The sequence below is a fragment of the Python bivittatus genome, unplaced genomic scaffold, assembly GCF_059951505.1.
Source record: "Python bivittatus isolate LINGU-HERP-01145 unplaced genomic scaffold, Pbiv_v1 ctg000270_np1212, whole genome shotgun sequence".
Lineage (NCBI taxonomy): Eukaryota > Metazoa > Chordata > Lepidosauria > Squamata > Pythonidae > Python > Python bivittatus.
This window is the reverse complement of record NW_028277050.1, coordinates 2,813,893-2,841,117: the sequence shown is the minus strand read 5'-3', so window position 1 is coordinate 2,841,117 and position 27,225 is coordinate 2,813,893. Positions and strand designations below refer to the sequence as shown.

At 46.4% G+C, this 27,225-nt stretch overlaps 1 protein-coding gene and 2 long non-coding RNA genes across 7 annotated transcripts in view; 1 reads left to right on the top strand and 2 right to left on the bottom strand.

Annotated features, from left to right (window-relative positions):
- Positions 1-2,260: 2,260 nt before the first annotated feature.
- Positions 2,261-7,869, bottom strand: LOC148216231 (maestro heat-like repeat-containing protein family member 7). The gene is made up of 14 exons (XM_088138619.1): positions 7,802-7,869; positions 7,146-7,227; positions 6,868-7,001; positions 6,577-6,727; positions 6,145-6,308; positions 5,531-5,653; positions 5,293-5,410; positions 4,830-4,967; positions 4,104-4,280; positions 3,856-3,999; positions 3,625-3,744; positions 3,409-3,517; positions 2,745-2,936; positions 2,261-2,492 (listed from the first exon to the last, which is right to left on the bottom strand). The coding sequence occupies exons 1-13, from the start codon at positions 7,867-7,869 to the stop codon at positions 2,752-2,754; spliced, it is 1,713 nt and encodes a 570-aa protein (XP_087994745.1). The 3' UTR covers positions 2,261-2,492; positions 2,745-2,751.
- Positions 7,870-9,841: 1,972 nt separating this feature from the next.
- On the bottom strand, positions 9,842-11,830 carry LOC148216230 (uncharacterized). Its single transcript, XR_015795794.1, has 4 exons — positions 11,359-11,830; positions 10,607-10,680; positions 10,367-10,430; positions 9,842-9,913 (listed from the first exon to the last, which is right to left on the bottom strand). It is a non-coding gene; the product is annotated as an uncharacterized LOC148216230 (long non-coding RNA).
- Positions 11,831-19,896: 8,066 nt separating this feature from the next.
- Positions 19,897-27,225, top strand: part of LOC148216229 (uncharacterized) — a 36,124-nt gene continuing 28,795 nt past the window's right edge. The window contains exons 1-5 of one of the 5 annotated variants that reach the window (XR_015795789.1): positions 19,915-20,704; positions 21,308-21,323; positions 22,420-22,490; positions 22,960-23,079; positions 26,520-27,029. This is a non-coding gene — a long non-coding RNA (uncharacterized LOC148216229). Of the gene's footprint in view, positions 20,705-20,754; positions 21,324-22,419; positions 22,491-22,959; positions 23,080-26,519; positions 27,030-27,225 lie in introns of those variants that run through there. The other 4 variants (XR_015795790.1, XR_015795791.1, XR_015795793.1 and 1 more) reach the window with 4 other exon arrangements.

The window sequence follows — 27,225 nt, the reverse complement described above, 5'->3', positions numbered from 1 at the left end:
GCACTTTGAATTAGATCCAGAAGCTCATCAGCAGGTAGTATACCTCCGGCAGTATCTTGATACCAGGAGATTAGGTGGGGCAGGGGAGCAGTGGCACCTGCAAAGGGAGAGGGGGAAGGGGGAGTAGGATGACCAAAGCAGTGTTGTGCTGTTGTAATTTGAGTCAATATCTTTTGTACTTGCATTGTGACCCAGCCCCACAGCCCAACCCCTCCTTTTTTCAGCAATGTGAGTTATTCCATATTGATCATAAAATTTTGAATGGCTGCTCTCATTTCTTGGAGCGTCCATAAACATAGCTAGTATGGCTGTTTCTTTCTAAGATGGCTCTGAGCCTTGGAATATAATCATATTAAATAACCCATACCTAAAAGTCCTCTTTCTCCTTGGAAGGATGACTTCTCTTCAGAAATCAAATGGTACTCAGAAAGCTAGGTACTCTAAATCAAAAAAATGAAGCGTACAACCATAGCTCCCTTGCTGAATTTGAAGACCTTCGTCCATGTAAGGAAGCAGTCCCCCATACCTTGGGAATGTACGCACAACACACCTCAACTTCTTTGCACACGTAGCCTTTAAAGGACTTCAAAGCAGCAGGTTCTGTAGGGTGTTTTCATGGCATGCATTCCTGGCTGCTACTTGCTTTCCCAAGCAACCTAGAGCAATCCTCTGGAGTAATTTTTTCTAGAGGATTGAGACAGAGGGTAGGGACCCAGTCCTCCTCTTAGGAGCGCCACGTTTTTGGAGATTATAAAGCCCCCTTCCATTCTCCCCAATAAGCATACCGGCATTTGCCCAGCCACACTTGTAGCGTAGTACATGTCCCAGGAGACACTGCACCAAAGAGGAAGAGGAAGGACTGAGGAGGGGAGCAGGGAAAGAGAGCAAGTGGAAGACACCGCAGATCAGTCAGAGCACAGTACTCTTTTCTATAGGGGCGGGGGGTGCGGGGGGGCGGACTGAACAGGCTCTGCACCGAAGGTCAGGGTGTCTCCATCCTACCAGAAGGAATCTTTTTTAAAATCCTTACACTTAAATGATTGTTAAAGATTCACAACTAATCTTGTTTAGGGTTTTGTACATTTAATTCTTATTCTTCTAAAAAAGCTAAGTGTCTTCTATTTGACTTTAATCCATTAATGAGGCACAAACTTTACTGGGTATAGTTTTAAACATAGGAATTGAAATCCATGTTTGAAATTTGGTCTTTTTTCTCAGTTGTCCATACTTAGCTAAACGTTGGGTTATAACCTTACAAACATGAAGATGTTGAAAGCAGAAAAGTTGCCCTCCAGGCATTGGTACTTTTGGGCTGGATCCTGGAGGTCACCTTGTATAAGCACAGGTGGCACACGAACCGCCAAAGAGTGAGGTAAATTATCACAGCAACCAACTGCCAAGGACCAAGTGCCAGCCCCAGACCTGCCTCCCAAGGGACTGCCAGAGAGAGCAGCCCTGACCTCTCTTCCTTCTCCTGAGAGACTTGGCTGAAGCTGCCATAGCTAAAGATGAAACAGGGACCTGAGCAGAGAGGACAAAAAGCCAGGAATCTTGTCTAAAAGATCCTTTTGGGGAGGGAGATAAGGAAACAGGTCGTTAAGGAAACAAAGGGAAAAATGTCACCGGAACCAGACAAAGGAAGTTGGGCCTGAGGGCATGGAACCGCTCCCCCCCCCCCATCCCACCAACAGCTACCACACTTGTAAATTTACAAGGCAAAAGTAGCTGCCAGTCTTGTGAATCCACACAGCAAGGACTTTGGGGGATAAAAGGGGTCCTGAATCCCGCCCACTTTTTAAGTCATCTTTGGATTCAGACTTGGCGGCTTCCTTCCCTCTAGCTACTGCCTCGCAGCCTGGTTGAGAAGGATGTGGGTAAGTGTTGGTGAGTGTCTGCGCATGTGTGAGAAAGAGCAAATGAAGTGATTTGTACGTGTCCCTAATTATTTCCTGGCTGTTGACCAGGGCTGTGCGTCTTATCTACTCTGGCTGCCCTTATCTGGAAAACCCAGGTAGAAAGCAAGGGGCGGCTTACAAGATCCGCACGCCTCAACAGGCTGCGATGGGTTACAGAGTGACCATAAGCCGAACCTGGAGGGAGCGCCTGTAACACTCCACTCTTACTAGTAGTTCAACCCCAATATTCTTGCTGATTTTTCCAACATGTTTACCCTTTGATCAGAGGCAGACCGATGAAGAAACAGAATGGAGTCAACCCATGAAATAACCTAAGCAACATGGTCAAAAGTAGCATTTCACTGTTTATTGAACAACTTTAACACATCAACAGTCAACTTCAGGTGAACGTTGCTACAGGGAAGGCAAAAACCCCACGGGCCGAGCGTAATGGCACATTATGGGTAAAATTCCTTCCCAGCCCCGTCAACCAGTGACTGACTTTTGTCCATAGCAAGGGGATGGTATGGCACCCTAGCGGTCTTTCTCTGCAGTGCTGCAAGATGTTCTCTGCCGCGGGAGGAAGAGCTGGAATTCCTGAAAAAGAGAGATCACGCAATCGGTTTCTCTGCTCACAAGCCTGGCTTCAACCTTAACTGGTAGGAAGCCCACAAGTGGACATTCCTCCCTTCCTGGGACGGTCCTCTGCTTTTGGCCCGCACCTGAACAAAGTGACTCAGGCCATGGCGAGTGCCCTCCCATCAGAGGAAACTCCTGGCCCTCTTCCCCTGTTCCCCTCCATTAGCCTCCACCCTACACCTGAGGCACTTGTTGCCCAGCTTCCCTCACCGGTCCATCAGGCGGAAAGGCCTTCATACTCAGGGGGGTACCGTGGCCGCTTACAGCCTGCCACCAAGCGCCGGAGGGCAGCCACCAGCCCCTCTGGAGTGTGGAGGGAGAAGGCTTTGTCCACCAAACCTTTCGTAACACAGGCGACTCGCCTGACTGCAGGGTCCTGGTCCCCAAGCAACCTGTCCATATCTGCAAAGATAAACATTAGACCAGAGCTTCAAAACGCATCCTGCATAACTCCTTCCTTCCTTCCTTCCTTCCTTCCTTCCTTCCTTCCTTCCTTCCTTCCTTCCTTCCTTCCTTCCTTCCTTCCTTCCTTCCTTCCCTCCCTCCCCCTTCCTTCCTTCCTTCCTTCCTTCCTTCCTTCCTTCCTTCCTTCCTTCCTTCCTTCCTTCCTTCCTTCCTTCCTTCCTTCCCTACACTGCTAACCCAAAGCTGTTCCTCTTTTCCCTTTGTGCAGGCATTGCTTATGAGCAAGGTAGTTGGGAACTGTCCCTCCAGTGAGGAGGCTGCCATGCTGATGAAGCAGGTGACCTGTAGAGGAAAGGAGGGAGAAAAACACACCACTGACCCTTTCAAAGCCGACTTCCCAACTGAACGAAGCCGTAACCCCAGCATTCCCTCCCCCTTTGATCCCGGGGGAAACAAGAAGCTCCGTTACCAATGAACATAGCAGCCGTTCTCCTCACTGAAGCCTGCTTGCTCTTCAAGTACGAAAGGCAGGTGAACACTTCCAGCTCCAGCTGCCCCTCTGACATGGGGAACCGGATCTAGGAGAAGAGGCAGAAAGACAGAGGTGGAAGATCACCAAGTGCTCCATACGCCACCCCTGCCTCTCACCCCTAGAGGGGAATGGAAGCCAGAGAAGGGCTCCTACCAGGCGCTTGGCGATCTGATGGAGCAGCTCCTGCAGGCTGTACGTCCCCCTCGCCAGGAGGGTGCCCCCGAGGTGCCACCGGAGAGCTTCGGCCAGGTGCCGCAGGGTCCCCTTTGCTGCCTTCAAAAGAAGAGAAGAGAAAAAAGCTGATTCTGTTCTTCTCCTGTTTTCCTTGAGTCAGTCAGGTAGCCAAGCTGTAACCCTCTTTGCCCAAGCGAGCCGGGCCCTCACCTCCGCCACCTTCTCCTCAACATCTTCCACGTGCATCAGCACTGCCACGAGGGTGTGGATGGTGGTTGTCCCCTCGAGATCTTTCCAGTGCTGCTGAAGAGGCCAGATCTGTTTCAGGGCTGCCCATCGGATAATTGCCGCCTCCTACAAAGGGAAAGGAAAAGGAAAAGGGTCTCCTGTAGCCTGGCAGTTAAGGTTTCCATTGACTTTCTCCTCCCCTCCCAAGGAAGGAGAAGCTGAGGACTCACGTGGTGGAAGAGCGAGCGGTACTGGGCAGCCAAGGAGGCATTCAGGGGTGTCCAGACACCCTCCACTGTCTGGAGGCCGAGCTGCTCCGCCAAGCCCAGGAACTCCAAGGTGATGGCAGGGCTGGAACTGCCGAGCCCACTGAGGACTGCCTGGCACAGCTCCTCGGGGCTCATAATCTGCAGAGAAAGTGAGAGATCTCAAAAACTTTCCTCCACTGAAAGAGAGATGACCAACCTGCCCTTTTCTGATCACCACTGGCTATCTTAGCTAGCAATCTCCTCTTAACCGAGCAAGACCAAACTGAAGATGGAATGTGACAGCAGCAAGCCATCATCATCCCAAGACTGCATAAAGGAAGATATGCCACCTCCCCACCTGCTCGGGCAGCATCCAATGAACTGAAGAAGACTGGGGGAAAGATGACACTTTCAGCACCAGGACCTCAGGGGACGTGTCTCCTCCTCAATTGAGAGTGGTGTAAGGAGGAGAAGCACAACAGTTGCTCGTGGCGGTCCCCACCCTGTCCCAGAAATGTCAGAACTGTGGGCTATTTTCCTTATGATCTGTCTTTCCATCTATCTCACCAACTCATTTCCCTGAGAACTGCATGACACGGCGGGAGAAAAGTCTCGGACTGAATCTTGCCTAGACTAGAAGGGTTAGATCTCCTCCTGGGCTAGAGAAGCGCCGCATTTGCCTATGCCCGGTGCGCAAGGGCCACTTACCACCTTGTAGTTCTCGCAGAGATAGAGAAGACCCTTCCTGCTCAGCTGGCGAACAGTCAGGCTGGGGTGTTCCAGCCAGGCCATTAGCAGCTTCCAGGTCTTCTCCACGGGGACTTGGCTCTTGTTGTTAGTCAGCAGCTGAAACAGAGCAGAGAAGTAGAAGGCCCGTCAGTGGCTGGACGAGGAAAGAGAAGGAGTCAGCTTCACTGGGGAGAAGGTGCCCAAAAGTACGCCAGGAAAAATGTTTCCCCCTTGCTCTTTGGAGAAGCAGGAACATGCCTCTAGGCTCTCCTTTAGCTGCAGGGAAAGCAAGAGAGATCGCTTTTGGGGCTTCATCCTTCTAAGTGGGACCTAAAAGTGGCCAGGGTCGACTCTGGCTTTCTCCTCCGCATCACCCCTGTCAGCCAACTCCCATTGCCTCCCTGGCTCAGAATCCTACGGAATAAGGTGGGGATTTTCCTACCTCAACAAAGAAGGCCACCGCTGCAGCTGAATGCTCCTTTGCCTCTTCCTTCTCCAAGACAGAAGCCAGATGTCTCTGGAGGCTGCACGTGGCAGACGAGGAGGTCTCGATGAGGGTCCTGCAACACACCAAGGCTCTTCTGAGAAAAAACCATCAGATGGACAGGCCAGGCTGGGCTCAAAGAGCAGAAGGAAGGTTCTCTTTGGGGAGAAAAGCGTCCCTTTGCCCTCTGACTTACGTCACCAAGATGGCCACGCCATGGAGGCAGCGGCTGGGGTGGCACAACATATCCCTGCTGGTCTCATCCAGGAACAGGTGTGCCACCTTGGCCAGCAGCACCTGGATGATGTCAACCGTCTCCCTGGAGAGGAGAGAAGGCCAGAGTCACCAAGGCACGATCCCACAGTCTAAGGGCAAAAGAAATGCTTTGTGCTATGCCCACGGGGAAGCTTCCCTCCCCAGGTTCTCTCCCTCCTTTCCCTGGAAGGCCACAAAAACAGCAGATAGGGGAGGTAGCTCTAGGGGAACCTTTCTTCTTCCTTGCAGCCATCCACCACTCCCTCCACCCCACCCCAGCAGCATTTGGAATTTTCTTCCGTTTCCTTAAAGCTTCGGGACAGACCTCATGAGAAAAGCCAGGCACCTAAGCTAGGAGCACTGTGTGCATGAGAGCTTTTATTCCTGGACTGGGGGGCTATGCAATACCATGGCCTATCTGAGGGGGGGACTTGCGGGGCCACAGAGTCACTGCCGTACCAGAAATGCTGCTTGGGCGTGCGAAGGGAAAAGGAGGAGGAACTCAGAAGCCCAAGAAGAAGAAGGAGGTTTCTCCTTCCCAGTGCCATTGCTTACTCTAGAGGCCAAAGGTCCCCTTCATGGACCGTTGCATTCTGCTGCCTGGCGCTTTTGATGATGACATCCACCAGGCAGAGCAGAGCGTCGGGGAACCAAGCCTCCAGCACCACAGGACACTCCCCGGACCGGATGATCCTCCCTATGAGGCTTATTGCTCTGGCCTGAGGAGAGAAGGAGAGTCTGCCTCACCAACAGAGCTCCTAAGGCAAGTTGGCTAATGGAGCCAACCCTGCCTCTCGGTAGAATCGCTCTCTCTGCCAACCTCACCACCCAAACTTTCCTTCCCAAGCTCCTTCTCAACTGGATTCAAGAAGTGCCTTCACATTGGCTTGCGGGGAGCCCACAGACACAGCTGACACCATGAGGGAGAGGTTGAAGTCTGCACAAGAGGTACAAGAGGACCACATCCTTCCGAGCGGTACCCCCTACCGTAGCTGCAGGAAGAGGATGGCTGGACTGTTCCTCTCCTCCTTGATGTGGCCAAGGGATCTCCTTCACCTTGGCCAGGAGCAGGGACAGGACCACATCTCTGCTGCAGTACGGCGAGGTGACCACGGCCCATAGAAGCTCGCTGCAGGTGCTGGAAAGAAAATCAGGAGGAGACCACGTTGGACCCTTCTGTCCACCCCAGGTCTACAGGGAGAAATACGGAAGGGTCGGCCTGATGTTGGAAGGGCCGGCCTGGAACTCAAGGGAGGAAGAACCGACACCCCTGCCTACCTCCACGGGAGCTCTAAGAGGCGGTACGTGGCCAGTTGCAGGTTCTTCTCGGCCACGGCATCTAGGGAGGGCAGGACCTGGCTCTCTCCAAGGGAGGGGGTAGAGGCCAGGTGGACGATTTTATTCAGCTCTTCCTGCATGTGCAAGGGAGAAAGAAAGAGGAAGTGGAAGGGGATGGTGAGAGGCCAATTCCTCCAGGTGAGGGCTGAACTGGAGGTTCCAGGAATAGGTCCGTCTCTGGGGAAGCCTTCAGTTTAACCCTGGGTGTCACACCTTACCCAACATATCTGTAAGGAGGCTGTCTCGGTCCACTCCCAGGTCCGGTCCCAGGTTTTAGGAGACCTTTTTTCTGGGGACCTGCTGTTGAGCAGAGAGATACAGGATGATTAGACCTAGATAAAGGGTCAGTTTGTGGAAAGGGAGTGATCTCTAACTAATGTTCTGGAGGAGGAGAGAGAAGCAAAGCTCAGATAGAACTGTGCAGGATCCAGCCAAGGGCCCCTCTGTTCCCTGGACAGGTCTCTTTGCCATCAACTGGTCAGGTGACATTTTGTCTCACACCCACAGCACACCAGCTTCCCTGGAGGTCCTTCACTCTACTGTGAGAAGAGACAAGAGAAGCGTTTCTATCCACAATAGCCACCACCTCGCAAGGCTTCCACCAAACGCTGTTTTAAAGAAATGAGTGGAAAAGCCCCAATGTCTTTCCGCGGTGAGCTCTAGGGGAAGGGAAGCAGTTCCTCAATGATTCTACAGCCAAAAATAGGGCACCTCTCCGAAATGAGACTCGGGTCCCGGGCCTCGACCTTCATGCGTGCATCCCATAGAAATCTATCCCTCCCCTCTGCAGACATTACTTGTAGCCTTTTTTATTCAAGACAGTACTACAGCCGTCTTCTTGGGGGCGTGAGAATCCCTCAGCTGAGAGCAGTACCTTGCCCAATCGGGAACCGTCTCCACATCTTCCAGGCTGTGGGTCCTGGAAGTGCGCCAGGCTTGCATCGAGTCCTGCAAATGACATTCATTCGTATTAAGACATAAATGCAAAGCTCTCTGCACCCCAGTAGGATGGCTAAAGCCTAGGGCACAAGCTTCAGCCCCCTAGGAAGAGCCTCTTCAGAAGCTGTAATGTTAAGAGGATATTGCTTCCAGAATAAGGAGCGGCTGTTCTCGAAACAAGCTATGCTCAAAGTCAGGTGCTTGGCATTCTTTTCGCAACGACTCTTCCACCATTTGGAAGACGGATCCCTCTCTCCTTTTCCCTCGGAGGGAGACAGGAAAAGAGGGATGGTGAGGCACTCAGCCCTTCCTCAATCACCCTTTCGTCACTGGATGTCCCTCCACCAGCCGTGACCTGACATCTGGCAGCTAGTTAACAAGCCGCCTATCTGGAATCTTGCACTGGGGACAGGGGAGAAGCCAGGCATGGAGGCCAGGGGAGAAGGAGACGAGTCCACTGCCAGTCCCTGCCCTCGGATGCCCTTTCCAGAGGGCGGGCCAGGGGGATGGGATATCTAAAGGAGCCAGGGAAAATGGAGGAGGAAGAAGCAGGACCATTGAGGAAGAGGCTCCTCAATCCAGGAGAGGCGGAAGTGTCAGGAGGAGGTTCAGAGTAGCTGCCTCTTAAATGTGCCAGGGAGAATTACACAAGTGAAGCTGGAGGATTGCTATGAACTGTTCTTTCTTGCCCTCCAAGCCGTAAAGGCCTCTCCAGGAATCCCAGGGGCTCCTGTTCTAGAGTTTGCCAGCCTGGCCGGGCCTCCCAGGGGAGAATTCCTCCCTTCCACCCTGGACCTGAAGCGTGAACTCCCACTGGCCACATTGCCAGACCTTCCTTACCCATGAGGTAGAAGAGACGTCCGCATTGTAAGAACTGCCCTGCTCCTCAGGTCGTCCCTGTGCCGCCTCGGCCCTGATCGGAGGAAGAAGGTGAGATGTGGAAGAACATCCAGCTAGCTCAGCCTCCCCTTTCCAAGAGCAGCCAGTCTTCCTGTCAGCCTTTTTTCCCCTGCAAGCCCCTTGTGGACAGGAAGCGGGTCTCCTGCAGACCCTTGCGGCCGTCAATGGCGCCCTGCCATGCCCAGGGTTTGGGAGAGGCCTTGGTGTCTGGCAGGCGGCACAGGAAGATCTCCCAGCCTGGGGCTGACAGAGGGAGGCGCTCTGTAGGCGGACTTGCGACCTCTTTCCCTCAGCAACCGGGCAAAGGGCCCAAACGACCTCCTTCGGAACCTAAACGAGGATGGTGGCTCTCCCAGGGCCAGCAGTGGCCAACCCTTGGTAGCCTTTGGCCTCTGCCTTTCATGTGGGAAACTGTCTGATTCTGAGCAACGCAAGAGCAGAAAGCAACACAAGAGCATAAAGCACAGAGAGGGGCCAGAGGTCCCTACTTGGTTCTCTCCTCAGCCTCTTGGGCACTTTGACCCTCCTTTCCCCTTCGGACCACCTCCACCTGGTATCTCCTGCCCACCAATTAGCAGGCCCAAATCCTGTCCCCTCAGAGGAGAATTTCCCTTCTTTCTGCCAGCCTGGGGGCCATGGGTCCAAAAGTGGCAAAGGAGTTGGGGGGGGGGACGCACAAGAGGGGTGGGGCAGCCTTGCCAGTGTCTTTCAAAGCCACCTCCCCTCTGGCCTCCATGTGAGGACTGTGGCAAACTGGGGCATCTCCGAGGGAGCAGAGATGGGGCTACAGGGCAGACCGGTTGCCTGGCAACGGGTCTGGGCCAGAGAGGCCTCTCTGGGGAAGGAGAGGCCACGCAATGGAGCAGAGCCTTTAAGGACGCTGGGTTCGAGCAAAACCTCTTTCACAGCACATTTGGATATGGTAATTTTAAAGAGAGATCTTTGGACACGCAGGAGGGAAAAAAGCCACTCGGTGAGTCACGCTTCATTCCAGATTCATCTGCCTGTACAGGCCCCAAAGCCTTTGAACCCTTCCTCTTGGGCAGCTGCCACAACATCTTCACTCTCCGAGGTGCCTCCTACCTTGACGGATCGGGCCCCTCAGATATCTGGCCTTGTCTGACACCAACGTTACTTCTGAGGAATCCTAAAAGTACAAACCAAACAAGGTCAGTGGCATCTGGTAACCGGATTGCAAAGAGGATTGCACCAATTGCAGATGCAACCATCCTCGGTTAACCCACGTGGAGCTTTCAGTGGGAAAAGGAGCTGCGAGGACACGTTGCTCTTTCTTTGCTGACCCCTTTCCCAAATCCACCCAGGAGCTAAATGCCAGACTTGCAGAGACCCCCGTCTATCTCGGCTAGCTGACACCACTGGGCATCTGGCAGCACTGGGCGATGGAAAGCAGCAGAGGGAGGATGAAGGAGAAAGAGAGAGAGCAGGAGCGCACTTCCGACAGATAGCCTGTCCTTTCCAGAGTGTGTCCGTAAATGTCACTCCAGCCTCCACCACCGCGCCCTCTGCCTGCTGCGTATCTTCAAACCCACAGAGATGGGGCTTCTGCCATCGCAAGGGCGAACAGCTGGTCATGCCTTACCGGTGCAAAGGAGATCTCCTGTAACATGAAGAGCCCCTGGCTCGTCAGCTCCGGTTCCTCATCACTGGGGAGAGATTGAAGGGCCCAAAGATCAAGATTAGCCACGGACCCTCTTTCAAGTGTGGCCACACAGATGCTATAAGAGCCTGTCAGCCAGTTCGCTTGGCGGCCTTTTTTCCCTTGCAAGCCCCTTCTGTACAGCAAGCGGGGGGGGGGGGGGTGTTCCGCCATGCCTCGTACCTGGCAGGTGTCACTGGAAGGTCTTCCACCGTGGTGCCCACAAGGCAGGAACATGGGCACCTTTTCAAGATGTTCTGTCCGGAGAGGGGAGGAGAAAAAGAGACGGGAGTCAGGGAGAGGGAATCGGGGTCACCGACTTTCTCCTCCCCCCTCACCGGTTCCTTGGTGGCCGAGAGGGCCACACTTACTCTGAACATTGTTGGTATCCTGGCAGAGGCTGGATCGCCCCACAGAAAATGCCAGACAGCGCAAAGACAGCCCACCAGCAGGAGACGCCCAAAGTAGCATCTGCCAGCCAGCAGGCAAGTCCTGGCAAGTCCTGGCAAGTCCAGAAAGACAGTGAGCAGCCTGGGCACACTGCCTTTATAGGTGGGCAGACAATCGTGGTCCCTTAGCAACCGGGGAAACATTCACAATGGCCGTTTTTTGAACCTACCCCTCGGTGGCAGCTGTACAGGCAGGCTCGGGACGTTCCCTTGGCAACTGGAGAAACATCCCCAACAGCCACTTTTTGAACCCACACAAGGATGGTGCCTCTCACAAGGCCAGGAGTGGCCAATGCTTGGTGGCCTTTGGCCGCTGCCTTTGATGTGGGAAGCTGTCTGTTTGTGAGCAACGCAAAAGCACAATCACACGTGGCCCAAAACACAGAGAGGGGCCAGAGATGCTGACTTGCTTCTCTCCTGGGCCTCTTGGGCAATTTGATCTTCCTTTCCCCTTCAGGCCAGCACAGCCTGGGATCTCCTGCCCACCTTTGAGCGGGTCCAAGTCCTGTCTGCTCAGCGGAGACTCTCCCTTCTTTTTGCCTGGGGTACAAGAGCAGCAACAGAGTTTGGGTGGGGCGGCCTCTCCGCCGTCATTGAAAGCCAGCTCCCCTCTCTGCCAGTCAGCCTGGATGTTGGTGGTCGTGCAGGAAGCCCAAGAGGGCCACCAGTCGCTCAGCAGAGATGCAGAGCAACGGCAGGAGCGGGGCTGCCATGACAAAAGCTCTCGTCTTCTCTTCTCCGTGACTCGAAGCTGCGGCATCTGGTCCTTTGCCTGCTCTGGCCTGTCTGCCTCTCCTTTCCAAAGAAGCATAACAAGAAATAAAAATAAAAGACCTGGAGGTTTCCCCGTTTGAGATGGGAGGTTTACAGTATACGTTTGAAACGAATTATCCTGGTAAAGGCTGAAAAGCATCCTGCTTAGGAGCTCATTTGGGGAATGAACTCTTGATCTCAGTTCCTTTTTGTAAAATCACCAACTTAAACCCTTCTTAAGTATTAGTTAACTCTTATTCTAACCCTATTTCTTATTCTGTCCTCTTCCAAATCATTGTATTCCTTGTAAAAATGCAGTGTCAGCTTCAGTCCTTGGTGGTCTTCAATACCATCAGTAAGAATATATTTTTTCCTGTTGGAAGTACCTGGAAACCTCACATATTATAACTTAAAAGACATACACATTCAAATACTTACATACCTGCCCAGAAAATGTTAAAAATACAATATTCACAATATACACATTTAAAAGGGATGAATGAGAAAACCAGTTTGAAACAGTAAAAATTACTGTTCAGAGAAAATGTTTTGTGGGAAGGAAGGAAGGAAGGAAGGAAGGAAGGAAGGAAGGAAGGAAGGAAGGAAGGAAGGAAGGAAGGAAGGAAGGAAGGAAGGAAGGAAGGAAGGAAGGAAGACTGTCTGTGGGGAATGGGCAGGCCAGGATATGGGATTCAGGTCAGGATTCAGGCCAGGATATGGGACTGAGACAGCACTGATCATGCTCTTGGATGACCTCAGGCGGAAGTGGGATGGGGGCAGTGCTTCCATTCTTGCTCTTCTTGACCTCTTGGTGGCCTTCGATACCATCAATCATAGCATCCTTCTAGACCGGCTTTGGGAGTTGGGGGTGGACACCACTGTTGTGCTGGTTCTCCTCCTTTCTCAGTTCCAGTACGTGTTGGTAGGAGGGGAGAAGTCCAGTCCACGGCCCCTACTGTGTGGGGTGTCACAGGGCTTGGCTCTCTCACCCCTTTTTTAATATCTACATGAGGCCGCTGGTTGAGGTGATCTGACAATTCAGGATGAGGTATCATCAGTATGCTTTATATCTGTACCTCAGGCTGTCTGAGTGATGCTGTGGATGTCCTATCTCAGTGCCTGGAGGCTGTAGGGGTCTGGATGGAGCATGATGTTTTCCGGCTCAACCCAAGCAAGACTGAATGTCTTTGGGTGTTTGAGCCTCCCAGTACCAAGGTTTTTCATCTTTGGTCCTGGAAGGGGTGGCACTGCCCCAGATAGATCCGGTCCGCAATCTGGAAGTCCTGTTGGACTCATGACTCCTGCTGGAAGAGCAGATCGCAGCTGTGGCTAAGAGGGCCTTAGCACACCTTCGGGTTGTGCGGCAGTTGTGCCCATTCCTGGACCGGGAGGCTCTACTCACTGTCATTCATGCCCTTGTGACCTCCAGTTGAACTATTGCAACATGCTGTAGATGGGGTTGCCCTTGAAGAGCATTCAGAAGCTTCAGCTGGTATAGAATGGAACTGGCTGGGTTGGAAATAGTGTCAGCTCCTCGGCACATGTAACACCACTGCTTTGGGAGCTGCACTGGTTGCTGTGTGTTTCCGGGTGCAATTCAAGGTGCTGGTTGTCACTTTTAAAGCCCTTTGTGGCTTGGGACTGGGTTACCTTAGCGACTGCCTTTTCCCAGTTGTTTCTACCCATCCAATCCGGTCCAGCAGGATGGGCATGCTCTGGGTCTCATCGGCCAAGGAATGTCAACTGGCAGGGACCAGGAGCCATGCCTTCTGCTGTGGTGCCTGCCCTCTGGAACATCCTCCCTCCTGAGATTAGGATGGCCCTGACCCTTTTGGCTTTTTGGAAGGCCTTGAAGACCTGGCTTTATGGCCAGGCCTGGGGGGCCTGAGTGTGCAAAGGGCCCTGTTTCATGGTTGTGCTGATACCAACGTTTTTTAAAGATCTCTTGGCTATATTTATATTTATATTTAATTTTTTGTACTGTTTTAAATGTTGACTGTTTTTATTGTTGTTAGCCACCCAGAGTCACTGGTCTGAGATGGGTGGCTATATCAATTGAATAAATAAATTAAATAAAATAAATATTCCTGTTTCACCTTTTCACCTCAAAAAAAATATTTTTATGGAAGTAAATCAGGCCAATTTAAATAGAACATATATTTGTGCATTATATTTGGACGTGTCCTAGAGTTCCCAAATGTCATGCAAATTCATGTGGCCAGAGGTTCACACACACACACACAACACACACACCTTCTCTCTGTACTTAGCTACAAAGTTAGCACATCAGAAAGAAGACTATCCCTTATGGGTATTTGATTTTCATTTACTAGTGTATTTTGTATTTGGTGTTCCCTCATTTAAGCCCTTTCTACTAAGCTGGAAGGGTTCATTCAAACAACTGCATAAGGTTGTTCATAGCATGTACTAAATGTAAGTGCATCATTGAATGTGACACATGGGATTGTATGTATTATTAAGATGAGTTTTTTCCAAGGCCATCTCAGACACAAAATGTATTTTCCCACAGTTAATCAACAGAGGTTTTATATTTTAGAATAATATCTTCACAAAATATTTCAGTATCTACTATCTGCATTATCCAACTAGGTAACTCAGAGGAAGTCTACAGTACCTGTGAAAATAATGCAATCAGTCATAAGCTTTGCCTTACCTGAGCAGCAAAAATTTTGGAATGCGTATCTCAATTACTAAACAATTTTTTTATTTCATAACATCTCAGATTTGATCATCTTTTACTTTAAAGATGTTAATATGTAATGTTACTCACAGTCTCACTGACCATATGAAATCTTATTTGCACTTGCTGAGTTGTGAAAAATAATTTTCCAGGTATATTCTTGGCTAATTCTCCTGAAAATCCTTTCACCGGTGATATGCAGATAGTAGACAGAAATGAAATACAGTATTTTGGCACAGCAGAGGAAACCATTAGACAGGCACAGCTTCTAGGAACTGCTAAACAAGATGGATTGTGTTCAAGAAAAGGTCAGGGTCTGGCCTAGAAGATAATATTCCAAGTAGAGTCATCCATGACCACTCAGGAGAATGGAGCTTACCGCATGAGGGGGTGAGAGAAAACACACCCTCTTTTGGTGAGAATCTGCAGGATGTGATGGCTATTTGACAGAAGCACCAAGAGTTCTGGGATTACAGTTTTAAGCATCTAGAAGATTTGCATATCACTGCTATTTTTCTTGAATACTGTATATTCTCAAATAGCTATTGAGTGGCATCTTGTTTCCCCTTTATATCTCTCCTGGGGCTTTTGCCTCGTTTAGAATCCAGACCTGTATTATGTAGGTTAACTTCCAAAACCAATAATATCTGCAATCCATTCTCAGTGTAGTTTACACCACAGGTGATCTATGGTGATGATCCCTGATGTGACATTTTTCAATCTCAAGCCAACCACATCAACCAGACTAATATGTATTAACTTAAAAGATAAGATTTGTAATTCACTGTAATACATACACCTTGAGTTTATTTATTGGACAGATTTTATAAGGGCTATGATCTTCTGGTTAACTCAATCCCTCTACTTCCCTCAGGATAAGCAAAGCTCATAGGCACATGACAGTGGATTTAAAAATCTATATAACTGGCTTTACTGGGTTACAGGACTACAAATGCAAGGCTTTTCAAGGTAATCTTTTATTTTATCCAAGCAGATCTGAATAGCTTTGTGGCTTGACACCAGGAAGATAACCTAAATTTTGTCAATTCAATATAGGTCTCACAAATGGAGAGACTCCATCTCCCTGCTGTTTTTGATCTCCATCATCGCCTGAGAAATTATTAGGAACTACATCTATTTTTTTCAACTCCAACCACATTTTCAGTCCAAGTATTTTAGCACCTGAACTCAAGTGAGGATAATAAATGTCAAAAAATATTTATAGCTAGGTATATTGAGAGTTTCCAGTTCCCTCTACTGCAATAGCGTGCATCCATCTGCTAACAGTATTAGAGCTGTCTTTTAAAAATACTAATATGATCCAAAATTAGAAGACTGTGGTATACCGAGATAAACGTTGCATCTGTTTAATGTAAAACCAATAATTAAATTAGTTGTAAATCATCTAGCAACAGGCCTTTTATCTTTTTGGCCTTCAGCTTGTAAGGGAATTCAACCTGATCACACATCAATGCTGAAAACGCCTTAACTATTCCCTCTGGCATGCTTCTAGAATTCAACTAGTGTGGTGTATCAGTAGATGTTTTAAAGAACGATTGTATAGGGGTTTACTCCCAGACTTCAGATAGATTGGCTGGGTGCTTTTGGGTGCGGTGGAAGACCAATTGCGTTAGTGTCCCATTCTGGTGCAACTAGGACTAGACTTCTGCAACCAAGATCCAAACCCCAAATTATCCCACCCAGGCAATTAAGTTCGCCAGTTAGATATGTACATAGTTTCCAATGTTCATTTTATAATTTTTATTTCATAAATAATTTCATTCATACACAGATACTTCCTTGTCCTTTTCCTTCAGAATTATGTGACTCAAGCAGGAGGTTGACAGAATAAAATATTCTGTTCTTAAAGTCAAGATGGTGCTATAAGATAACTGATGTGAAAACATGAAACATGAATATCTAGTTATTGATAGTTTTTTCACTTCTGTTCATCACACATCCACTTAGAGCAATCCAATTTCTTCCTCTCCACTCTGACAATACCACCCTAATAACATTTTGCACAAAAATACATGTCAGGATATGGGGGAATAAAAGGGGAAAAAATACAATAGCAATTAAATTACCCTCCATCTTAACATTCACTACGGCTGTTCCTCTCTTTCATGATAAAGGAAAATAGATGAGGGACATTCCAGTTATTTGGGGAGGAACTGACTACAGTAAGCTCTTGGGCTTACTAGGAGCATAGGCCGCCACTTGTTTCCACTGCTGCCAGCTGCCTCTGTATCTTGACCCTAAGGCCCCTGCTGCCTAGATCTCACACACAGAAAACTCGGAGGGGGCAATCTCCAGTGATCCAGGCAAGCAACACTGCTGCCCCTCAACAGGAATCACGAAAGAGGTGGAAACCAAAACAGGTGAGAGCTTCATGCTTTCAGGTTCCTCCAATTTTGCTGAGGGTTTACTGTGAGAAGCTGTAGCTTGGTGTTCATACTGACTTATTTAGGACAATTCCTTCATTGTGGCTGACAACTTTTTAATTGTACGGTTCTTTCTTCCCAGCCACAACGAAAGATGTATGTATTTATTTATGTGATTTATGTACCGCTTCCATAAGACTTAAAATCAAAGAATGGCTAGTGTTCAAACCACATAAACAAGAACATCTAGTTTCAAACTGGCCCAAACAACTGTGCAAATAAATTTAAGTTAGAGTAAGCAGCTGACACCTAGATTATAAACTCTTTGAGGTCAGGTGCTGGTGTCACATTATTAGTAATTGTTTGTAGTGTGTATGTGTGTGTGTATGTGTGTATGTGTGTGTGTCTGTCTGTTTGTCTATGGGGCTAGGTTAGACCTACAATACCAAATAGTTAAAGTGCAAAGTATTTTGCATGTTTTTTCATAAACATCCACACATAAATCTTTCTTTGTGGCTTTAAAACCCGCTTGGGCTGAAAAAAGCGTGGACAATCCTATGAACAAGTGGAAGCCTCCACTTCCACAAGGAAAAACGGGCTGGGGAGTGGATTTTTCGTGGCAGCAAATTCATTCTCCTGCATAAACTAACTGTGGCACGAACTATAGTGAGCTCTCAGATTTCCAGTCTCCTCAAAAATTGGTATCAGAGTTTACATTACATTAAATAAGTGTCTAGCTACATGTTACATGGGTAAGTTATAATTGGATGGTCGCTTTTCTTACGGACGCAAATGCTGCCAGCAATGGATGAAATGTGCTGTTTTCTGCCTGTGCCATTTCTTCATTGACAGTGGTCTTACCCAACCAATTACCCACAGAAGGGAAGCTGGGGGGAGGAAGAACACTAACTTCTTGTACATATCTTTTAGCAGTATGGCAGCTATCGCTCCTCCAAAGTGGGCTCCCTCAGGCAAGCAAGTCCCAATTTGCCTGTGACATGAGTAATTCTCATTTGCTGACAGGTCACAGATGCAGAGGAAATGCAGAGAGAAGCCAGAGAGAACAAGGCCAACACGCCAGGGAAGTTCTCTCCCACTTTATCCTCTGCCCTCCTCCATGCCTGTGCCTTGTCCTTTGGGCAGTTCAAAAGCTGGCTAAACCCCCATCAGAGGCACCCACTTACAGTGACTCAAGTCACGTGTCAAGGAGAGTCATTGGTGGGTGGTTTTCCTGCCAGCTGTTGTGTAATGGAGTAAGAGTGGGGCGCTACTACATCTTTCCTCCAGCATGAGGAAAGATGCTCACTAAAGTCTTTCTTTCTTATGAGAAACATATAGAATATTTTAGATTTAGGTGTAGAGAAAGGCCTGTAGGAGAGATTTCTGCTGCAGTAAGTCTGTCCCTCTGTAAGTCCAAACCAAGGGCTCTTTTATCAAGGCTTTTTCAGGGCCGAACATAATTAGAGTTGAGGTTGAAAGGCCACAGTAGGCTATATCTTTTTTCCATAAGAGTCATTGGGAATTAGGCAGTCTACAAATTGAATAAAAAAAGAAAACTCTATCAGCAAAGAGGGACTGGACCAGGGCTCCATCCCAAAAGACTGCTTTTATCCAATATTAAATGGCAGGCTGTCACGTGAGCTTCAACAGAAGTGAAACCAAGCTCCAAATGAAAAAGTGTGCTAGGCATGTAATGAAAAATAAAGCAAAGTTCTTAACAATTTTGATTGAATCACTCCCTGGTCACTCAGATCTCTAGAGAGACAAAGAATCATCAACAACTTTGCTCTAAATAGCTTGGCAGGAGTTGGAACAAAATCATGGCTGTTACATCTCGCAAAACACATTTAATTATTAGCTTTATATTCCATGTCAGTGTGTTGATAATATGGGCATGTTGCTTCAGTCAGGACACTTTCCAATCAGGGTGATACTGCAAGCATGGCTCATACTTTATTCTTCATACAACACAGAGAAGAAAAAAGATGTAACATCATATCACAGAGATTTTCCCAAAGAGCACAGGAAAAAAAAAACTTTAAAAACACAGAATAACCTTAAACACTGCCACCTACTGACAAACTAAACATTATAGAGCACAGTATATTTGTGAGATGTTATTTGTTGCTTATATAACAGTGTACACACACTAATCTGACATTCCACCATTTTATTTGGGATCCCAGGGTTGGTTATGCAGTCCTCTCTCCTAGTTTTCACCATCACAACAACCCTGCGAGGTAGGCTGGATGAGAGAGAATGACTGGCCCAAAGAAACCCATGGTTGATGGACTAGAAGCTGGGCTTCCCTGCACCTAATCCAGCCCCTTAACTACTACTGTATTCCACACTGGTGAATGTATATAGCATTTGAGGCCTTCTGGGCAAGAACTGAGAGATCATGAGATTGATATCTCCATGTGGTGGAAATTTCTAGGGTTACCAGTTATCTGAACAGGCAAAGGAGGACCCAGACAATTGGAAACAAGGACAAATGGGGTGTGGGAGAAGGACATACTGTTTAACTTTTTTGGCATCCGTGACAAAAATTACAGTGAAAAAACTGCAGAAAAATGTACTTAGGCCTACGTGTATATGAAATCACTTTTCCCAGCATCAGAAAGACTGGTTTTTCAATCGCAATACTGTATTTTTCCAACAAATCTTTATTTTCAAGAACGTACACTAGCAACAATATCGAATTGACGACTGTACACGCTTGCTGTACAAATTTCACCATAGAAACATATGATGAGTCATGCAACCTACAGACTCCAGTGATCCTAGATTTGAAGGGGCTGGATCAAAGCTGATTGCTGAAATTAGGAAATGAATAACATAAATCTAGGCGGCCAAGTCCGCAGACAATTTACAAGGTCACAGTACACAAAAGTTTGAATGACTACTTTTGTGAAATGATCTCCCCCTCCCCGACACACACACAAGACACTCAAAAAGCCAGACAATATTTGATTTTAAGGCTATGCCTACTGGATGGAGGACATGAGGACAAAGAGGAGGACATGTCCTCCTTTTGTCAGACATCTGGTAACCCTAGGTAGAAATAGAAGTAAATGCCCAAGTATTTAAATACTTTGGTCTGTTCTAGATGCATGGCATTGATTTTTTATTTAGGATGGCACATTGTACAATGTTTAGTAAATAAAACCATTTCGGCTCTGAAGTAGTTGATTTTGAGTTCTTCATCAAGACCAAATGTTACAAGGGCTAACGCTCACGCATTATACTTTTATTGGAAACCTAGCCATACTTCTAAACTCTTTCTTATTCCAGAAAAAAGCTTGGCTCTTTGGGCAAAGTGAAAGTGGGTTTTGGGGGTTTTCACTGAGTCAGTGATGAGAGAAGCAATATCAGCATTTCAGAGATCTTTTCAGAACAAGGTATTTTATTTCCCTCCCCCCAAATACACCCCTTCTTTTTTATCATCAGATTTCAGCTACCTGAACTCACCCAGTTCAATTCCTCTCAATCTTTCCATTTTGTTCAGAGTGTCCAAGAATCAAAAAAAACAAAAACAAAAAAACCCAACTCAAACCAGAAAAGAGCTTAATTTCAGAAACAATACAGCAGAGAAATGATACTTCAAAATCATCTCCAGGTTTTTTTATGTGCACTCCATCCCTCTTTTTGAGTCCATTTGCATGGATGAGGGGTTTCTCCTCTGCTGTTAATTTAGTTTCAGAATTCTCAGTCACGAAACATAAATATGCAGAGCTACAAGGATGCAGAAGAGAATTAAATCTTTTCTGCAGGATAAAATCTTGACACCATTGTGAGACGAACATGGCAGTTTCGATGACTGATGGGTTCGTAGAGGGTGACCTTCACATTAGCAACTTGATTCTGGTTGCTAGGAAAACAAAGGCAGATGGCTCCTGCTCTAGTGATTTTCAGCAATGACGGACGACAAAGGTATTTCTAAGCCACGTCGACATGAGGATTGCACGAGAACAACTTGACAACGGAGTGGAAAGTATTAAATTTGGGTGACAAATATTTAACTGAAATTCCCAGAAAATTCTGAAGAAAGCTAGCTCTGCTTCCTATCGTCAGATCTTAAACTAGTTCAAACAGTTTGCATGCTTAATTATTAAATTCCCTGTGTCACTTTACTCTTTTTATGAGTATTATACATTTTGAACTTTAAACATTATAGTTGATTTGCCTCTCTGTCTTATTAGCTGAAATATTAAGCTGTCGTGAAAGGTTCACAATTGTTCTAATTCTGCAAGAAATTATGTTAGCTGTAGAATGTCTACAATTTAAATGACTGTGCAAAAAGTCATGGAGATTTGACTTTATTAATATTGGCCTTTACAAGAGAGGATGCAGGAAACAGAGGGGACAAGAATGCAGGAAATAGGAAATGAAAGTACAGGAAGCTTAAAAGGGAGGGAAGGAGGAAATTATACCACTGAGTAGGAGTTTCTAGAGCAGTTTTCATCCAATAGGATGGAAGCTACATTTTATTTATTTTTACTTATTTATTAGATTTGTTATTTGTACAACTCAAGATGGTGTCACACATGATGTTTTTTGAATTTTTTTTTTCTTCTTTGGGGTTTTCATGTATCAGTGATGAGAGAACTAAGGTAAGTGTGGGACAAATTCTCTACTAAGATATTTCTGGGGTGGAGCATGTGAGTGCCTAATCTTCCCTGTATTGCTATCTCTCTCTCTTGTGGATTTGCAACCTCCTTGGCTTCTTGTGCTTCAGCTAAAGCCCAGGATAACACATCCCAGTACTATAGTACTCTACCTGTGGGATTTTTCAATTCAGAAAGCACAGAGGGCCAGAGAGATTGTGGAGGACAAAGAAACACACACACAAAGCAGTAACTCAGGTCATCTTGCTGCAATCATGGAAATTCAAACTATCAGCAAAAGAAATTTAAAAAAAATGTATTCCCCCCTTTGATATGAATACTACAGTAATTTGGCAGGGTGGATGGATAAAAACAAATTAATCGGCCACTTTAGAAACAAAATGTTTTGTATTTAAGGGTGGATGGTCTTCTGTAGTAGGGAAATATAGATTTGCACTGACAAAAGTATTTGTGACCTAAACCATTTCTGTTATGGTCAGCTAAACAATCTGCACTGGGATTAAATATCTAGCTGGCAGCATTTCAGGTCAGCATGTCATTTTTAACTCATCCTTTTTAAAAACTAAAATAGTAACTAAGCAGTATTTCCTTCCCAAAACTTTGGGATGTTTCCTTGTACTACCAATCAATCAAAGAATATTGATTTTAATTTTGGGGAGGGGGAATGAGAAAAACAGAAGAAGATAAATAGAGGATATTACGAAAGGAAGATGACCATGGCAGAAGCCTCCAGATCCTATGAAATTCCAGGAATGAGCCAGGAAGATTGTGGAACAAGAATGCGAATGAAATTGGGAAGCACTGTAACCTCCTATTCACCTGGAGACTTACATTGCCCTACGTAGTTGTCAGCAACAATTTTAGACAAATAATAGAGATTAATAATTTACAGTAGCCTCCTCACGTTAGGCACTCAGTAGAGCTCATGTGGTCACAACTACAACAAGCTTAATATCTATTTTAAAGTATCTACTAATTTTAGTTTTACCTGACGGAGCTTTCAGATTTTAATTTTTTTCTTTTATCCCTGAACATATTTAGCTTTTATAGCCACTTTCTCTCTCCTTACTTATCTTCATAGGGTTATCTTTCTTGATCATCAGTCAGCTTTATGCTTTCAGAAGCCAACCATCTCTTTAATTACTACCGCAGGTAGTAATTCTTTTTTCTTTCTTTCAGCGTTTATGTGCATCCATGTTGTTATTTTGCACTGTGGTTTTTTACATTTTCTTTTATTATGTGGTCCTCATTGATTTTTATGTTATTGAATCTAATAATACATTAAAAAAAACTAGAAAAAAATCTAAAGCATTCAGAAAATACAGCCCCTAGATGCTTGTCGTCAGAAGCAAGAATGAACCGTGGAAACTTGAGCAGGCCTCAGCTGTCGGGGAATGTATCTTCTCCTAACACATCAATACACGGCGGAAGGGGTCTCCAACCTTTTGGGGTTGGTGGGGGCCTTTTGAATTTTGAGGACCTGCTATGGCCGTTCTCACAAATTGGCTGCACGTTGGAAAACCTTAATTATGAGATGCAAAGTGAGGAGGTTGCACCCTCATTCGCCTTTGTAGTCTTCCATGCTGCTTCCGTGCTCACTTCCCTCCTTTTCTCTTCTTAGAAGATGGGCACCCTTGCCAAGGAAGCACTCGAGGCTGTCGCCTTTTTACTGCCAGTCTTGGAAAGAAAGAGAGCCAGTTTGGTCTAGTGGTGAAGGCACCAGGCTAGAAAGCAGGAGACGGTGAGTTCTAGTCCTGCCTTTGGGCCAGTCACTCCCTCTCAGCCCAACTCACCTCACAGGATCGTTGTTATGGGGAAAAGAGGAGGAGGAAGGAGTATTAAGTATGTTCGCCACCTTGAGTTATTTATAAAAAATAAAGGCAGGATAAGAAAAAGTAAAAAAAAAAAAGAGTCCACTTCAGAGTGGTATTTCATCTAAGACACACTAAGTTCCCACACCTTAACATTCATTAAAAGAATACATCAAATAGGAGAGGGGGGTAATCAGGCGAGCTCCAGTGCTTGGCCAGGGCCAAGTAGTTCCTGAGAATACATTGGCCCCTGTGGTCACCACATGGGGGACCCAAGCTGGGGAGAAAGCCCCATCTCACCATCCTTGCCTCCAATTGAGCAATTCCTCTTCCCCATTTCTAAGCAGCTGGAGTTCCAAGTTGCACAAATGTTTCTGTTATTAGCAAGGCATGCTTATTCTGATCTCATGAGATACGGATCTGAAATTTCACTTATAAGACAGCATTAAACTCATATCCTTCCACAGTTTTCTTAATCTCCAAGGTAAGCTTCACTGATTTACAGTGAAGATAAATGGGAAGGGCTTTGACTCACATGCAGTGCAGATCCAAATGCAGAGCCTCTCCACCCATAACAGCTGCTACTGGATTCTGACAAGATGGTAACATAATTATTTTTATCATTTATTTTATCATTTCTTGCGAAGATAAAAGGAAGTTGTAGCTTACCTTCTGCAGATAGGTGCTGGAGTCTGGCAATCACATTGTTATCATGGAGGACCCCTAGTTAGGTAATCCCTGCATGGAACTCCAGGATCTCTTTGGATCAGGTCGTACCCATGCTTGATTAATGGCCAGAGGATTTTAAGGGTTTGAGTGGCTGTGAAGTGAGTGGTCACAGCCATTAACATGAGTAGGGCAATACTAAGCATGAGAAGATAGATTAAAGAGACTGGAGTCCATGCAGAACAGCACAAGACACTTGGGTGGAACCATGCTTATAAAGAAATACAAATTTCATTCTATGGATAAATAATTTTTCTGAAAGAATTATATAATAAATTAGCAGTGTGTGCTAGAGGCAGACAGAGTTAAAGGAAGGTGGAGTGGAAAGGAATAATATTCTCTAAATCTATGGCTCCAATGCATTCTTATTCCAAGCAAGTGATGATTTGATTTCAGCTTTCTTAGGGAGCATCCCTCACCTCTTCATTCCATCCTACCGGTTTCTAGACTATGTTCCCCTGTTCCTCATCAGTTTGCTTTTCTTTGTGTACGTAGCTATGACTACATATGGAGTATGTAACTGTGAGATTATTAACTTCCCATTTGCTATGGTGTATTTCCTCAATACTTTTCAAACAGGAAGCTGAAACAAAACAATAAAAATGAAGAGCAAGCAAGCATGAGCTAAATTTAGCAAAATTCTTTGTAGAAGACTAGTGAAATACAACACTGGTTCCTCTGAATATTGGATCATATAAGCCTACAGCGCAGCATTATGTAGTATAATAAAATTATTCCTTTTCTTTACTGAGACAGATCCCTAAATCAACCACACCGGGAATGACAGGGGGACTGCTGTTATGATGCAAAGCACAAAGGGGGGAAAAAAAGTATTTTTGGATTTTATTGCTCTGTCAGCCTTCTTTCAGATTCCTTTCAACAGCTGAACTTTCCAGCTGGGAGATATAAACGCTTATCACATTTTGTTCCCCTTCTTCTTCTCATCCCCATTCTCAGGCCGCACATTTGTTTGCATAAAAAGTTCAGCTCAGATCCTGTTTTCCTGGTGTTTGTGTGTATGTGTTGTCACGAGAAATTCTAGAGATGTGAAGAAGGCAGGCCACTGAGGAAAACACTATGCAATGTGAATGTCTGGTATAAAGGTATAATCTGCTTTGAGTCAAGTCGATTTCTGGTAATTTCGTGAACATGCCCATGTAGTTTCATTCGCAAAACTACAGACATGGTTTGCTGTTGCTTCAGGGGTGTCTCAGGAGATGGTCACAAAAGTCAGGATTGTGGCCACAGTGGTGAGATGAACGCTCTGCCTGTTTTGTATGTGGCAGACGGCTTGCTCAGAAAAAGAAGCTTAGCATGATATGAGTGGGAGCCAGGAGGCAGAAGCCTGGGAGCAGGAGGAGGATGTGAGGGGAGTGGGCAGAAGCTGAACTGCAGGGAGGCCCAGGTCAAGCTGAAGGCAGAACTTTGGGGCACATCCAGGGTTGCTTCTGATGCATTATCTGCTATTTATATGGATCAAGTTGCTGTGAATATCTGCAGAGTTCAGAAGAAGTTTGGAGTTCACTGACACTTGTCAGCTACTCCATTGTATTACCAGTGGCTCTCCTGCAGAAGGAGGACAACGATGGGGGTTGCAAGTAGAAAGTGTAGAATGCCCTGTGGACACTCCTGCGTTGCTTTCTTCTGGGATGTTTCTGACTCCCGGTTTAGCCCACAGCCCTGTGCTCCTAAGTAGAAACCTTGTTTATTTCCCAACCCAAGACAAGGTCAGCAAGATATGGCCACCTGCTCGCATAGAAAATTAAGGTAATGTGACTTATGCTGATCAGGTCAATTTGGAAAGTTTTGGGGATTGTTCCAACTGAAATGAGGTTCCTCCAAAGAGGACTCCATCCAAACCTGAACCCTCCCAAAGCTTTATACATTTTTCTCCAAGCTCTTCAAATAGAAAAATGCTGGAGGGGTAGGGTGGTAGTGGTATAAATTTGTAAAATTTGGAACTTTGACCATTCTAGTTCCTACTTACATTTATGAACTTATCAGGGATTTCCAGTTAGTGTTTTGAGTAAGGCTGTTGCAGGATTCTTCTGGCATTCACTGTTTTTATTTATTTTCTCTCCTATCGCTTACAAGGTTTAAAATAATTACTGGCATCTGCTGAACCTGAAACAGCTTTGGGGGCTTGTTTAGCAATATAAGTCCTTTTACCTCTGCCAGTCTTTGCACCATATGCACTAACTATCCCTGACACATTGAAGTATCCCTGAACATACCGAATCACTTCCACCCAGTTTGAAGAATGCCCTTACACAAGAAGAGGATCCTGAAATTCTCCCGATTTCACAGCTAGGGCAGGTGGCAGTTGTAGCTAGGAGGGCTTTTACACAGTTTTGTGTTTTGCCCTGGTCACCTCCTGGGTGGACTACCGTAATGCATTCTGCATGGGGCTGCCCTTGAAGAGTATCCGGAAATTTCAACTGGTGCAAAATGCGGCAGTGCGGGCAATTATGTGTGCCCCTAGAGTGGCATACGTTACGCCTCTGCTCCGCGAGCTGCATTGGCTGCCAGTTTGTTTCTGGGTCCAGTTCAAGGGGTTGGTTTTGACCTTTAAAGCCCTTCATGGCATGGGGCCAGGATATCTGAGGGACCATTCCTCCCCAGTTACATCTACCCATCCCTTCAGGTCCAGCAGAAGAGGTATGTTGTGGGACCCGTCTACTAAAGAATTACATCTGGCGGGACCAAGGAGATGGGCCTTTTCTGCCGTGCCACCCACCCTGTGGAACGTCATCCCCCCCAGAGGTGAGACTGCTCTGCTGACCTTCTGGAAGTCCCTCAAAACCTGGTTGTGTCAACAGGCCTGGGGGTTGCAAGGGAACGGTGCATCTGAAGAGGTGGCTCTATTGTTCGTAATATCTGATGCTCTTTCCTAGCTTTTAATAATGCTTTTAAGTTTTGTATTTGTTGAATGTTTTTAAAAATTGTTTTTATGGTTTGATTGTACGCTGCCCAGAGTCATGTTTCGTGAGATGGGTGGCCGTATAAATATGATACATAAATAGGGCCACCTATTCACTCTGCTATATGTTAGTTTCATAAAAATTAAAATACCCACAAAAAACTAGGAAGATACGCTTTGTGTGTATATGTGTGTGTGTCTAAATCTGAATGGAAATGCAGCTATTGCATTAAAAAAACCCGCCAGGCTCTATTAATCTGATAGTTGACAAGTCTGATTCCAGAGAAAGGTCAACTTCACTTGAAATTCTTTCAAAAATCAAATCATTTGCAATTCCCCTAAAATGTACCACACAGAGAGATCCCCAAATTTAAAAGCATGTAGAAGAAACACCATGTGTGTTATATGCCTCATTTGTTTGTACTATTCC

Coding starts and splice junctions, on each gene's coding strand:
- LOC148216231 (XM_088138619.1), bottom strand. CDS start 7,869: ATGCAAGCCTGGCGCACTTCCAGGACCCACAGCCTGGAAGATGTGGAG. Junction 6,728..6,867: donor CTCTTAGAGCTCCCGTGGAG/GTAGGCAGGGGT, acceptor TTTTCTTTCCAG/CACCTGCAGCGAGCTTCTAT. Junction 5,411..5,530: donor GGCGTGGCCATCTTGGTGAC/GTAAGTCAGAGG, acceptor GGTGTGTTGCAG/GACCCTCATCGAGACCTCCT.